The 16285-nt window shown below is 39.8% G+C and overlaps 1 protein-coding gene across 1 annotated transcript in view; it reads left to right on the forward strand.

Moving 5' to 3' along the window:
* LOC306882873 (slit homolog 1 protein-like) overlaps positions 1-16285 on the forward strand; it is a 98681-nt gene that overhangs the window by 65915 nt on the left and 16481 nt on the right. The window contains exons 15-24 of the mRNA XM_079437857.1: positions 2302-2325; positions 2643-2787; positions 3813-3887; positions 3963-4106; positions 4198-4341; positions 6957-7123; positions 7224-7356; positions 13718-13786; positions 13876-13947; positions 14033-14104. Of these exons, the coding sequence (XP_079293983.1) occupies positions 2302-2325; positions 2643-2787; positions 3813-3887; positions 3963-4106; positions 4198-4341; positions 6957-7123; positions 7224-7356; positions 13718-13786; positions 13876-13947; positions 14033-14104 (1045 nt within the window). The remainder of the gene's footprint in view (positions 1-2301; positions 2326-2642; positions 2788-3812; positions 3888-3962; positions 4107-4197; positions 4342-6956; positions 7124-7223; positions 7357-13717; positions 13787-13875; positions 13948-14032; positions 14105-16285) is intronic.

The raw sequence follows: 16285 nt of genomic DNA on the forward strand, positions 1-16285 counted from the left end.
TGAGAAACTAACGGCATGCATAGTTGATATAAAAAACTGGATGACGAGTAACTTCTTACTGCTAAATTCTGAAAAAACAGAAGTGTTAATTATCGGACCTAAAAACCCCACATGTAATAACCTAGAACACTATCTAACACTTGACGGCTGCTCTGTCAATTCTTCTTCATCAGTTAGGAACCTAGGTGTGCTGTTCGATAGCAATCTTTCATTTGAAAGCCATGTTTCTAGCATCTGTAAAACTGCGTTTTTCCATCTCAAAAACATTTCTAAATTGCGACCTATGCTCTCAACATCAAATGCAGAAATACTAATTCATGCATTTATGACCTCAAGGTTAGACTATTGTCATTCTCTATTGGGTGGTTGTTCTTCACGCTTGATCAACAAATTGCAGTTGGTCCAAAATGCAGCAGCTAGAGTCCTTACTAGAACCAGGAAGTACGACCATATTAGCCCGGTTCTGTCAACACTCCATTGGCTCCCTATCAAACATCATATAGATTTTAAAATCTTGTTAATTACTTATAAAGCCCTGAATGTCTTAGCTCCTCAGTACTTGAGCGAGCTCTTATTACATTATAGTCCTCCACGTCTGCTGCGTTCTCAAAACTCTGGTCATTTGATAATACCTAGAATATCAAAATCGACTGCGGGAGGCAGATCCTTTTCCTATTTAGCACCCAAACTCTGGTATAATCTACCTAATACAGTTCGGGAGGCAGACACACTCTGTCAGTTTAAATCTAGATTAAAGACCCATCTCTTTAACCTGGCTTACACACTAATACACTTCTATTATTCAAATCTGTTAAAGGATTGTTAGGCTGCATTAATTAGATCAACCGGAACCGGGAACACTCCCCATAACACATGATGTACTCGTTACATCATAAGAAGAATGGCATCTACGCTACTATTTGTCTGTTTCTATTCTGTTTCTCAGTCCGTGTCCAGATCAGATGGTGGATAGGCACCGGGAGATGATGTATGTGGCCCTGATCGTCGGCAGAGGCCGGATACCTGGATGAGCCCCGGGGACATATCCCCAGTCACCGTAGCCACCCCATCCAGTCCGTATCCAGCCCAGATGGTCACTGCAGTCACCAGATCCAGTCCGTATCCAGATCAGATGGTGGATCAGCACCCAGAGACGACCTCTACAGCCCTGAACGTCAGTGGAGACCAGGACACCGAGATGAGCGCCAGAGACAGATCCCCAGTGAGGACCCCATCGGGAAAGACCACTGGAACCAGTTGAGCCCTTACAATCTGACTTTGCTGCAGTTGGAATTGAACTGCTGGTTCGTTTGGCCAGAGGAGAACTGGCCCCCCGACTGAGCCTGGTTTCTCCCAAGGTTTTTTCTCCATTCTGTCACCGATGGAGTTTTGGTTCCTTGCTGCTGTCGCCTCTGGCTTGCTTAGTTGGGGACACTTCATTTCCAAAGATATCGTCGACCTGATTGCAAAGACACTATTTAAACTGAACTGAGCTGGATGATGACATCACTCAATTCAATAATGAAATGCCTTTAACTGAAAATCTTTTTTTTTATCTTTTCATTTTACATTATTGACACACTATTTTCCTTTTTTGATATTGTGCAGTTGCTTTGACACAATTTACATTGTTAAAAGCGCTATATAAATAAAGGTGACTTGACTTGACTTGACTATTAAATTGTAATAATGTTTCACAATAGTACTGTTTTTACTGTATTTTTGATCAAATAAAAGCAGCCTTGGTGAGCAAAAGAGACTCTTTCAAAACATTCAGTATATACTGCATGTTTTGTGCTTATGGTGTTGTTTTGGCAATGACAGATTGTGATCAGCCACCATTTATAACAAATGGTTTCCAGTGCATCATGTTTTGTTTTGGAAAATGAGTCATATACAGGAATTTTGAACTGCATTTTTTTCTGTGTTACACACAGTGCTTGAATGCAATGCTTGATACTGAGAAGGTCAGGATAAATACAGTTTGCAGAGCTGATTCTCACACATGCATTTTGTCCAAGAAAGCACAACAGCTGGTGAAATGGATTGATACACATACCAAAACACAAGCCAGACAAATGTAAAATCTCAATTTTTCATGCTGTACACCACAGCGCTGTACTACTGCATACACACTACACAAAAACAGCCTGTACAGTAACACTCCGTACTTTATCTCTGTTGCCTTCCATCATTGACACAATCGATTTTCCAAAGCTCATATGTGAATGCATTTGTATTCTGAGATGCTGATGGTGTATTAGTTTTGGTGATTATTGTCTTCTTGTGTCTCCATCACAGTCAATGAGCAGTACGTCATCCCAGGTGAGTGTGCGCCGCATTCTTTACATGACACGAAGCCTTGGTTTTCTTCATAGTCTGTGTTTGAGCAGCTACTTTAATTCCAGGACAACAAAGTAAGAAATCATGATGACTCATTTTAGAAGATCGTGCCGACTGTGGGGATTTGGTGGTGGTTGCGCTGACAAACACTCACTGTCTCCTGGAGTGTGTGCGCGCTTTAATTATTGAACACTCATTAGATAACAGCTTCCAGCTTTGCCGCATGTAGACACTTCTGACGTTTCCCTGGCCGCATCTCATTGCGAGGCTGGAGGATGATAGTGTTGTGTTTGCTGCAGGAACGGAGGACACCAGGCTGAGCAGCGACTGTAATAATGACCCCGTCTGTCCAGCCAAATGCCGCTGCGAGTCCAACGTAGTGGACTGCTCCAATCTACGGCTGAACCGCGTCCCTGAGCACATCCCAGCATCCACCACTGAACTGTAAGACAGCAAACACCTCACACAACCAATGAATGCCAGGAGTCTCCCTTACAAAAATTAAACATGCTTTTATTGTAGTAAAAGTGTAGTAACCATGGTTTTTAACCATGGCAGATTACCATTTGTATAACAGTTTTACTACAAATACCATGGTTAAACTAGGGTACGTCTAGAAAAATCGTGGTTAATTTGTGACCCTGGACCACAAAACCAGTCATTATACATAAAAAAAAAACATTAACAGATTTATACATAATCTGAAGACTGAGATACAACTATTTGAAAATCTGGAATCTGAGGGTGCAAAAAAATCTAAATATTGAGAAAATCTCCTTTAAAGTTGTTCAAATTAAGTTCTTAGCAATGCATATTACTAATCAAAAATTAAGTTTTGATATATTTTTACGAAAGGAAATTTACAAAATATCTTCATGGAACATGATCTTTATGTAATATCCTAATGATTTTTGGCATAAAAGAAAAATTTATAATTTTGACCCATACAATGTATTGTTGGCTATTGCTACAAATATACCTGTGCTACTGTAGTTCTGACTGGTTTTGTGCTGCAGGGACACATTTGTGGTTACCATGGTTTAACTACAGTAACCATGGTTTTTTGGTTTTGTTAGTAAGCCCTGCCAAATAAAACAAAACAAAAAAACAGTAGAAATCATCTCAGAAATTCTAATGGTTTCCACTACAAATACCATTACAAACATTACAAACCATCGACTTTTAACCATTAAAATTATTAAAAATCGTTTCCTGTATGTTTTTTGGGACACATTCCATTAGGATTTATTGGTTTTAACAAGCCACCATTAGAAGGCGACCAATTACCAGTAGAAACCCACAGGCACATTACAGTTTCCATTAAAACCAATTCAATTCCCATTATAACCAGAAAAACCATTACAAACTCTCTGATGGTTTCTATTGCTTTTTCAGCAGGGAAACCATAGTTAATTTTTGTAAGGGCTGTTTGTGTTATTTCATCTCGTTCTTCCATGTGTTCTCTCCAGGCGTCTCAACAATAATGAGATCACGGCGATAGAGGCCACAGGTGCTTTCAAGACACTTTCTCACCTGAAGAAAATGTAAGTGCCGCCACTCTCTCGTCCATGTGACGCTCTGGTTGTGATGCTCCACTGACTTTATCGTTTGATCTTCAGAAACCTGAGCAACAATAAGATCTCAGAGATCGAGGACGGGGCGTTTGAGGGGGCGTCTTCGGTCAACGAGCTGCACCTGACGGCGAACCAGCTGGATTCAGTGCACAGCGGGATGTTCAGAGGACTGGAAGGCCTGCGCATGCTGTGAGCCCAGCTTCTGTCAAAAACCAATCAGATTCGGCCATAATGTATGGTTTTCTTTGTGCGAATTCATCTTCACGTCTTTTTGTTCTAGAATGCTGCGCAACAATCGCATCAGCTGCATTCACAACAACAGTTTCACGGGCTTGCACAACGTCCGTCTGCTGTCGCTCTACGACAACACGCTGACCACCATCACACCCGGAGCCTTCGACACGCTGCAGAGCCTCTCAACCCTGTACGAGCCAAACACACATTGGCAGAAATCCTGAGAAGGAGTTTAGCATGTGGTAGTAGAGACAGATGTTTCCTGTAATCATTAACTCGAGCCAGATCGTTCCTGGGAAGCCGTGCCATAGGAGCCTGATGGTTTCTTCAAGAGTTTTTGAGTTGATTTAACTGTGTATTTTCCTCACTCATTGGTACCATTTGACTTTCAAAAGCTTAAGGGCCTTTCACACTGAGTGCGAGTAAAGGGTTAGTTTACCCAAAGATGAAAATTACCACAAGATTTATTCACCCTCAAGCCATCCTAGGAGTATATGACTTTCTTCTTTCAGACGAATACAGAGTTATATTATAACATGTCCTGGCTCTTCCAAGCTTTATAATGGCAGCAAACAGTGGTCAAGCCCAATAAAGTGCATAAATCCATCATAAAAAGTGATCCACATGGCTCCAGGGGGTTAATAAATGCATACCTGTCAACATTTGGGTACCAAAATCCGGAGATGGGAGGGTGTAGTTTTGGAAGTCAAAAGTATCAAATTTTGTATTAATTTAAACAATTATTATCAAACAATTATATTAATTTAGTAACATATAAATGTATCTTAGTGAAGGCTATATCTTTAGATTTTTATAATTCATTATCTTCATTAAACCACATTTACAACTGCATGTTTCCGCGTAAAAATAAGGTTTGATTTTGGCTTTGGTCTAAACAAAAAGAGCAGAAGGGCTTATTAAAAAAATGCAAATCCACTCTCTGCCAGCAGGTGGCGCTTTCGGAAAGGCAGAAATATAGCCGTTTCCCCGGTAACCGCAGTAAACAAAGCAGCACATGACTTTGAAACTTGCAGTGCTCACATTTAATCAATTAAACCATAGCCTTTTGAAGTGTAAGCTGTATCTCAATTCTTGTCTTTCTGTCCCCAAATTTAAGACGTTGTACCATTTAGGATTTTCTATGGCCTTAAATCTTAAACAGATCAAAAATACGGGAGAAATACAGGAGAATATTTTAACGGGATGATGGCAGGATAGAATGTCAAATACAGGAGAATCCCGGGAAAAACAGGAGGGTTGACAGGTTTTCTGAAACAAATCAATGGATTTGTGTAAGAAAAATATCCATAATCAAACTTTGCAAACTGTAATCTCTAGCTTCCGCTAACTGTCGTATGCATGTACATGAGAGAGTGTCGTTCCAGCGGATGACGTAGGACTTATTCACTTCAGAGGGCCTTTATGCACAGCCCCAGTAGAGCCGTTCCTGGCTTCTTCACAGTTTGTGTGTGCTATGTGTCAGTATTGAAGTAATTCTTCTGAATGACGATCAGCTGAATGGTGAGTTGCACCACCTCTCATGCAGATGTGAATCAGACGATCAGTTGTTTCTTGTTCACTGTAAAAGCACCGTTCATGTTATCTCTTCGCAATCAGTGTGAAAGGGCCTTTATTGTTGAACTTCACCTCAGGGCCAAGATACCAGGACTGAAACCATCAGAATCCAACTCTTGACATGTTCAAGTGAAAAAAATCTGCCAATGCAAAGAGTCAAAACAGACTTATATATTGTACTTTCTGGCAACAAGTCATAATGTGTCATTTTGGCCACACTTCTACTGAACATTTACACATTTGGCAGATGCTTTCATCTAAAACTGATTCACTTTTTATTGAAGGTCTACATTTGATCAGTTCATGCATTCCCTGGGAATCGAACCAATGATCTTCAAAATTCTAGGGCCATGCGCTTTTTTTTTTTTTTTTTGAACAAGCGTGCTGCATAGTAAAACTGAAACAAACTATTATAAATTAATAAGGTGATTATACAAACACTCTGTATCTGGCTTTTACCCAATTTCAATGAAGCCTTATTAATGCTAGCATTAAGGCCTGTTCACACCATGAACTATAAAGATAACTATCATATCTATATTCATTTTCACATCAATGAACGATAACATTCTGTTTATTATAAGCTTATGCTGCAGTTTTCTCATCTGCTGCTTTAAATGCTGGAGCTCTTTAACATCATTCTGATTGGTTGTCAGTGTTTTGATTGTTTATCGACTGGGAAAAAAAATTGTTTCTCTGTGGCATTATTGTTATAGTTGTAGTGAGGACTTCCATATTCTCATAGATCTAGAATGATTACTAAAACTTTATAGTTATAGTTATGGAATGAGCCTGAATGCTAGCCTTTAAACAATCTGCTGATTAGTCAAGTCAAGTCACCTTTATTTATATAGCGCTTTTAATGTAAATTGTGTCAAAGCAACTGCACAATATCAAAAAAGGAAAATAGTGTGTCAATAATGTAAAATGAAAAGATAAAAAAAAAGATTTTCAGTTAAAGGCATTTCATTATTGAATTCAGTGATGTCATCATCCAGCTCAGTTCAGGTTAAATAGTGTCTTTGCAATCAGGTCGACGATATCTCTGGAAATGAAGTGATTAGTGACAACATGCTGAAATGCACTCCCATAATTCACACAAAGCATGATGGAATGGGTGTAATGAATTACAAAATAACACTCCATGGAAAGAGTACTTTACTGTTTAGGACAAGTTTGGTGCTGCAGAGGTGGCCAATTAATATATTTTTTTGTGTGTGTGAATGGCAGAAACCTGTTGGCCAACCCGTTCAACTGTAACTGCCATCTGGCGTGGCTGAGCATCTGGCTGAGGAACCGTAAGATCGTGACGGGAAACCCACGCTGCCAGCGGCCGGCGTTCCTCAAAGAGATTCCCCTGCAGGACGTGGCCTTGCCAGACTTCCGCTGCCAGGAGGGTACACGCTCTTCTCTTCATAAATATTGATTTGACACACTGCGGTGTTACGTTTTCACAGTAGGATGATTCACTGCTCCGTGTGTGTGTGATGTGGGCAGATCAAGGGGAAGCGAGCTGCGTGCCGCCCATCCAGTGTCCCTCGGAGTGCACCTGTCTGGAGACCGTGGTCCGCTGCAGCAACAAACACCTGCGCGTCTTACCCAAAGGAATCCCGCGCAACGTCACTGAGCTGTGAGTCAACGCCCTGAACTCCATTACTCCTTCTGTCTTTGTATCGTTTCCAGCATCAAGGAATACATTTTTGCCTCAAAAAAGGGAGGAGTCACAGCCAATCAGAGCTTATGTCATGTTAATGTGGATCAAGATAAGGACCAATGAGATTTCACAGTGGGAGGGGCTACTAGAGCAATTCACAGTGATAGAAACCCAGCACAGTTGAGATTAAGTTAAAAAAAAGAGTTTGGATTTCAAAGTTTTAACAAACTAAACTGACATATGCATATTTGTCATTCATACATAATTGAAACAGGTCAGATTTCTGTAATAGTACTAATAAGCTCAATGTGTTTTTAATACACAATAACTAACTTTATATACTTATTATCAATATACCCAAAGTGTTTCAGTCTCATACATTTGCTTGTTCCACAGCTAGTCATATTTTAACCAAGTTCAAACTTTTAAATTAATAGATTTAATTGTTTTCAACAATTGTTTCTATATTTCTGTAATTAATAGATTAAAAAATTGTGCGACTAGTATAGGCTATGCTCTTATATGTTTTATTTGTTTTCTTTATAGCTATCTTTATTTTATCAATTGATGTGCACTCACACAACATATCAGTTCTAGAGTTGCTAACTTGACATTTCAGCCATTCATCATCAAACTAAAATACAGTCAACCAAACGTATGTTACACTGCTCAGTTTAAAAGGTCTGCTGTAAAATCAGCGTACAGTGAAAATTGTAACATCTGGATTCTTGTCGAATGAGAGAGGGTTGTGAGCCCAATGCTTTTTTAGTTTGACGTTTGTATGCTCTTTATAATGAATGCCACTATAGCCTAATTTGTGTTTTATTTCATAGTTTAATATACAGTTTTACAGCTACTCATTTTTCATTCTTTTTCTGTAATACGGATAAATTTAAAGGATTTGTGGTGGAGTGAGGGGAACTAAATAGGCTATATAGTGTTTACTATGTTTGTAAATATTATTGACCAATGCTTAATATACATATAAGTTAATGTAATTTTTTGCAATTACAAGGTTAACGGGTGTTTTTGAAGTAAAATCAATTTCTCTTTCATAAGATTACTTCCTCTTTTGGGCTGGGTTTCGTTTCTCTGTCACATTTTATATTAGGTGGCCTTAACTACTATGTACTTACATCAAAAACAAGTACAATGTACTTATTGTGTTCATATTCTATAGCAAAGCACTTCTGCTGCCATTGAGGTGGGATACGGGTAGATTAGGGACAGGTTTGGTGGTATGGGTTGGTTTAAGGGTGGGTTAAGGTGTAAGGGATGGGTCAACAATGTAATTATAAATGGAATTACAAAAATTAATTACAGATGTAACTACATACTGTATAGGTATTTTTAAAAATATAAGTACAATGTAAAAACATGTATGTACACAATAAGTGCATTGTATCAAATGATTAATTTAAATGTAAGTACACAGTAGTTAAGGCCACCTAATATAAAGTGGGACCGTTGATTGTTTTCAGCCGCCACATTTATCAATGTACAAATATTCCTACGATGGGTTTGGCGGCATACAAATGTTTCATGAATCACACGTGAACCCTGTTGTAAGTTGATTTGTGTGCTTGTTTCTACGTTACATTAATACATTTATTAGCAATTTATATTAATACATTTATAAGCAATTCAAATGCATAAATCTTAAAGGGGTGGTTGACTGTGTTTTTTTCTAGGCTTGATTGTGTTTATGGGGTGCAGTCTAACATGTGTTCATGCTTCGTTTTAAAAAAATTATTTTTCACATAATTTACCTTTATTCTGCATCGCTCTGTCCCATCTCTGATAAACTCGCTGATCATTTCCTGGTTTTATGAAGCCCCTCCCTCAGAAATACACGATGGGCTCTGATTGGTTAGCTGGCCCAGTGTGTTGTGATTGGCTAAATCGCCTCTAGTGTGCATCTAAACGGCGGCATGTGCTCCGGTTGTATTGTAAACAATGGCGTCGTCATTTGAGCCTGATTGAGAAGCAGAGGATATTAGTGAAGAGGATCACGCAGAACCTGTGCAAGCATGGCTCTTAATGGTATGTTTGTTTGCTGCTGTCTCACTTTTAGATACGCTGTTATTTGTAAACGCTACTGCTTCTGTTAGCTTTTAATATACGGAATTATCCTGATTAAAGCTTTAATAGGCTACAGCACGGCAACCGCAAGCACATCCATGTATTACGCTTCTCATTGCTATGTGAAAATAAGGGTATAATTGGCACAGTTCACTGTTGGAGCTGAGCTGAAGATCTGAATGAGAGAGAGAGAGATGCAGAGCAGGGGGACGCAAGGAACATGATTAAGAACCGCTGCTTTAGAACATTGATTTTGAAACTTTTGAATCCATTAGAATCATTAGAAGACAGAATCGCGATTCATATATGAATAGATTTTTACGTGCACCCCTAGTTCTCTTTCAAACAATCGCTTGGTATCTCACTATGGGAACGCCCCCAGGCGTGATAGACTATGGAAGCACCAATTACACCACGTCTGTCCAAAGGATGGACCAATCACAGCTCGAGCAACCCGGTCTCATCCCAACTCGTCACATATTGACGCTTGGTTTTTGCGTCGCTTTTTGACGCTCAAGGTACCCCTTTAGCGTCACTTTTCGACGTGAAGGGAAGCGTAACTTTTCGGCGTCGATATGCTAACGCGCTATTGTGAATTGTATCGTCATAATAAGGTTGCCATTATTGCATATATGTAGAGGTGTGATTTTTAAATGTAAACAGTCAAAATAGTGACTTACCCAACCCCTGCCCCTAAACCTACCATCTGTGAAGAAAACGCAAGATATAGGAGGCAGATGCAAGTATTGGCATAATTTATTTAAAAATGATTAATATACGCTAAGTGTTTCCTATTTAAAAAAATTACCTTCCCTTCACGTCGAAAAGTGACGCTAAAGGGGTACCTTGAGCGTCAAAAAGCGACGCAGAAACCAAGCGTCAATATGTGACGAGTTGGGATGAGACTGTGTTAGCTCGAGACAAGGAGCCCACCCCATCCCTATATATACAGCTGTGATTCCCGAAACGGCATTCTTGTTATCTTCCCCGTAAAGACTTTCCTTCAGCACCTAGGCTGCGCAGCTTTCAGTTTGTAGATGTACCATCAAGGTTGATGTTGCCAAACGCAGTGTAGTCAAGCCGAAATGTCCGCTCTATTTCTCTCCAGGGACGAAAATGCGCCGTTGGGTGTGGATGCGTTAGCACACCCATGGCCGAACATGTTGCTATATGCATTCCCACCGCTGAGTCTAATTTCTCTCACCCTAGACAGAGTAATGCCTCGTTTCCACTGAGCGGTACGGGTCAGTACAGTACGATTCGGTACGGGTAACCCTGATCAGGCTTGCGTTTCCACTGCCAAAAGTACCCTTACTTGATAGACGTGGTGTATGCCGGAAAGTAGCGATCGTCAATAAAGCGCAACAATAAGCACAACTCTGCCTCTTTTATGTCAGTTTTTATGAACAATAATAGCCATTATAAAAGTATAAGTACAAAGTATAAGAGTCTTATATAAGAGGAAATAAAGCAAACAATTCACAATCAAACGTTTGCTACAGGCAGCGCAAGTTACTCCGTTAAAGTTCTAAATAAATATAAAGTTAAACTTTGTGCTCAGTCAAAACGATATGACCAGGAACAAATAACAGATTCATGAGACCACGAATGTCTGTTAAATATACACAAAACGAATTGATTCTCGTTTAATTACCACAGAGACATCAGAGCCAGCCTCAAGTGTGGGAAGGACTAGCCGAGCGTAAGGCTGCTCGAGGCGGATACATGAGCACGGAGCACCCGGTGATCGCCTGGAGCTTCCAAATCAGCATAGCACATTTATAACTAGGCGCTATATCTTTATAAATAAACCGCAGATGTGAGTTTTAAACATCTACATTCTCGCCTGAAAAACTCTTAAAACTACATTTCATGACAGAATAACAGTAATATTTAGAACATTGCGCAGGTTTTTGGGCAATGACGTTTCACAAGTCCACAAGAACAGACAAGAACACATACTGAGAGACGGTTATTGTCTGTGTGAAAATATAAAAGTATAAAATACACTGTTGTATTTTTTTTTGTGTGTTTGCGCACGCTGATGTAATAAGCAGAACACAGCAGAGCGGAACGAGTGAAGGAGAAGCTTTATCCCCTTGTATCACGCAAAAGTGTGATGACTCAATCTTTGGGTCTGGCCCGTGAGGGGTTGAATCTAGATGCACTTGGGCTTCCCCAGGAGGTTATAAACACTATCCAGAGCACTAGAGCTCGCTGTATGATTAGCCTCAGCCTTTAGCCTCAGCTAAGAGAGTGGGTGAGTTACATGCCTTAACGGTTTATCAAGCATGTCTGAGTTTTAGTCCGGATGACAGCAAAGTTATGCTGCTGCCAAACCCAGCTTTCGTTCCCAAAGTCAGTGATTCAGCTTATAACTGCTCTGCTTCGGAGTTGTGTGCTTTTTACCCTACTCCATTTTCTTCTTCAGAGGAGAGGAAATTGCACACTTTGTGTCCTGTACAAGCGTTATGCTATTATGTAAACAGGACATGATCGTTCAGGAAGAATGATCAGTTATTTGTTTCATGGGCCACTCATTATAAGGGTAAGCCAATCTCCTCGCAGCGCCTTTCCCACTGGATGGTGGAGGTGACTGAAATAGCCTATACATCTATGGGTCTTCATTCCCCAGAGAGCCTTAGGGCCCATTCTACACGAGGAATTCCCACCTCATGGTCATTGTTCAAGGGGATTTCAGTGGGTGATATGTGTGCGGTGGCAAGTTGCACTTCCCCCCATACATTTATCAGATTTTACCGTCTTGATGTCACTGCGCCTTCATTGGTTCATGCGGTTCTTAAAGTTGGCTCTTTGGAGAATTGAAAGGTTATCTTTCTTCCTTTTTGAGTCTGTTCGGCGGCTTCTGAAAGCATGCGTTACAGGAGTGGGCTATATCATTCCCATAGTGAGATATCTCACTCTGTTCTCATTGAACTGGGGTTACGCAAGTAACCTAATGTTTTCTCTTCCTCTTCTCTAAAGCAGCGCAGCACGGCCTCGCCGACTTTGCTGTGTGTTCCCGGGGGCAGGGTTTATCTGGGTTCTGGAACCCGAGAAGTAACTCATAACCCTTACCAGTAATTTTTGTAGGCATTAAACTGCCATAATTTTTAAAGACGATATCTCCGTTTGCATTGAACATTCAGCTTCGTAACTTTGCAGATATTGTTTATGTTCAAACAGCAACATTTCACACTAACTAACGTTAAAAAAGTGAAATCTCAATCAACCACCCCTTTAAAATTAGGTCTAAGTATTTTTGAGTGTTGTTTCTTTAAAAACTCTTTAATCATTCTTAAAAGGTCTGTTAATCTTTGTGATGTGATTAAAAGAATCTTTAATCACATCACAACTGGTTTGCACACAGTGTTTCAAAGTAAACCATACAGCAGTTGATGAATATCTGAAATACAGATGGTTAATCTGTGCTTAGACTTATCTTGATCTGGTTTTTGATTGCATCATCTGATTCACTATAGACAACACAAAGCAAAAGGTTAAGATTGCTATAAATGCAAAATCTTTCTTGTTATCAGTAAGAGGGTTGTATATGGTGTGGGTGGTGGTCAGGGCTATAGTGTGTGTGTGTGTGTGTGTGTGTGTGTATGTGTGTGTGTGAAATGAGTGGTTTTCAGTGGGAGTGACACACACACAGAGCGTCTGCAGATGCCTGTCGTTCCTTCAAGCGTGAAAACCTCTCATTTGGCCAAAGCTCTCACTGACTCTAGCCAGGTGTGCTGTGCTCTCAGCCCGTAATTAAAGCGTCTCCTCCTACCAAAGCACCACGAGCAGGTGCTGAGAGGCGCGTCAGTCCTGCCCCACACCCAGCAGACTTTCACACACACATGCACGCACGCACGTGCACACACATTTGTTTTTGTGAATTTTGGGGACATTCCATAGGTGTAATTTTTTTATACTGTACAAACTGTATTTTCTATCGCCCTACACCTAAACCTACCCCTTACAGGAAACTTTCTGCACTTTTACTTTCTCAAAAAACTCATTCTTTATTATTTATAAGCCTTTTGAAATATACGGACATTGGGTAATGTCCTCATAAATCACCTTCTCCTTGTAATACCTGTGTCATACCCATGTCATTATACAAATGTGTCCCCATTTGTCACACGCACACACACACAAAGGAAAAAGCATCATAAAAGTGGTTCACACAAGTCTGTTGAAGCCACATGAATGTGAGAAGCTGATAAATATGTAAATAGCTTTAACAGTGAGTTTGTGTCTGCAGGTATCTGGATGGAAACCAGTTCAGCGTAGTGCCAAAGGAGCTGTCCAACTTCAAAAACCTGCAGCTAGTGTACGCCTCGCTCTAACTGTTCAACACACATGTGTAATGGATAAGTTGTCATCGTGGTTTGACGGTCATGTTGTGATCTTTCATTTCAGAGACCTGAGTAACAACAAAATCAGTTTGCTGACCAACTCTTCGTTTGCCAACATGAGTCAGCTGACGACCCTGTAGGTCTTCCACAGCATTATTAACACGCTGAGACCACTGTGAAACTGAATCTCACTGCAGGATTTGTCTGATTTTGTCCTGCAGGATCCTGAGCTATAATGCTCTGCGCTGTATCCCGACTCTGGCATTTGGAGGTCTTCAGTCGCTCCGCTTGCTGTACGTACATCTTTATGAACAAAAAAACAAACACAAAAAAAACAAATGACTGCCTATTTGTTTGAAAGAAAAGCACAGTAGGTTTTCTAGGGATAATCAATATACAGTAAATATTTTTTTTTTTTATCATGTTTAATGAATAACATTTCTGGAAAAATTGTTTATATATATATATATATATATATATATATATATATATATATATATATACAGTGCCATGAAAAGGTTTTTGCCCCCTTCCTGTTTTTTTTTTTTTTTTTGCATATTTGTCACACTTAAAAGATTCAGATCATCAAACTAATTTTAATATTACACAAAGATAATGCAAGTAAATACAAAATACAGTTTTTAAATTATGATTTCATTTATTTCACTAGCCAAACCCAAGCCTGATTACTGCCAGACCTGTTGAATCAAGACTAGAACCTGTCTGACAAAGTGAAGCATGTTTAAAGAGCAGCACATCATGCCGCAATCTAAAGAAATTCCAGTTACATCTGGGGTAAAACCAACAAAGCATTTCATAAAAATAAAATCATACCAACAGTCAAACATGGTGGTGGTAGTGTGATGGTCTGGGGCTGCTTTGCAGCTTCAGGATCTGGACGACTTGCTATAATTGATGGAACCATGAATTCTGCACTCTCTCAGAAAATCCTGAAGGAGAATGTCCGGCCGTCAGTCTGTGACCTCAAGCACACTTGGGTTATGCAGCAGGACAATGATCCCAAACACATCATCAAGTCCACCTCTGAATGGCTCAAGAAAAATGAAATTAAGGTTTTGGAGTGGCCAAATCAAAGTCCGTACTTAAATCCGATTGAGATGCTGTGGCATGACCTTAAACAGTCCATTCATGCTCAAAAACTCTCCAATGTGGCCGAATTAAAACAATTCTGCAAAGAAGAGTGGGCCAAAATTCCTCCACAGCGATGTGAAAGACTCATTTCCAGTTATCGAAAATGCTTGATTGCAGTTGTTGCTGCAAAGGGTGGCACAACTAGTTTTAGATTTAGGGGGGCAATTACTTTTTCACGTCGGGCCAGGTAGGTTTGGACTAGAGGTCTGTGCAGGACTGTTTTTTTAGTCCCGTTTACTTGTCACACAATTTCTGAAAGCTGACACTCAAACAGCAGAAGTACACACCAAATCTGCAAAACCATACACTAATTCTCAGCCTTTGACTTTTTGCAAAACACAACACACAATTCTCTATGTAACTGGTCAGCTCGTGATGAAGCAGGGAATGGTCTCTGTCAGTTGTGTGTCAGTAACCCAACACCAGCGCTGCTGAATTCCTCAGAAGCTGCAGCATGGAAACAGATAAACCTGAGCTCCGGCTGAGGGCAGGTGTCCAATAAGACCTGCACAAAACACAGCTGCGCTCATACACGATGTGCACTTCAAGTCAAGTCATGTTGATTTATATAGAGCTTCATGCAATACTTTACATAATAGTGTCTTTATTCAGCTCAGTTTAGTTCATTGTTATTTTAGTTTAAATCAATAACAGTGTCCATGTTGCACAGTTTGAGAGATAAACACAATTCAACTATAAAGATGCTCAACAGAAGACAACAGTGTCATAAATGTTTGGGCCGAAATTTAAGATTTATGCCGTTGTATTACATGTACATTTTTGATCAGTGTGGTCAGATTTCTATAATAGTACTAATAAACTGAATGTGATTTAAACGAACAGTAACCAGGTTTATATATGTATCATCAATAAATCCAATTTGTTTCAATCTTATATTGTCACAAGCAAACACAAGGGAAGCAAGGAGACGAGAGGTAAACTTCAAAATAACAGTCTTTAATTCAACAAATCCAAAATGGGGTAAACAAGGTTGGGCAGAGATACACAGGAACAAGACATCGACGTTAATACCGGACACTAGACAAGGGAAAACACAGGGCTTAAGTAATAAACGTAAACGAGAGAATTAAACAAACACAGCTTGAACAGAATGAACATAAATGAACTAAATGGAGACAGGAACAGGAAAGTAACAAAATATAGGCATACACGAGATAAAACTAGGTCAAGGGGAGCACGAGACAGAAAACCACAACACAAGACAAGACACAGGTCTGACATATACAGTATCTCACAGAAGTGAGTACACCCCTCATATTTTTGTAAATATTTTATTATATCTTTTCATGTGACAACACTGA

Source organism: Barbus barbus (assembly GCF_936440315.1).
Source record: "Barbus barbus genome assembly, chromosome: 16".
Lineage (NCBI taxonomy): Eukaryota > Metazoa > Chordata > Actinopteri > Cypriniformes > Cyprinidae > Barbus > Barbus barbus.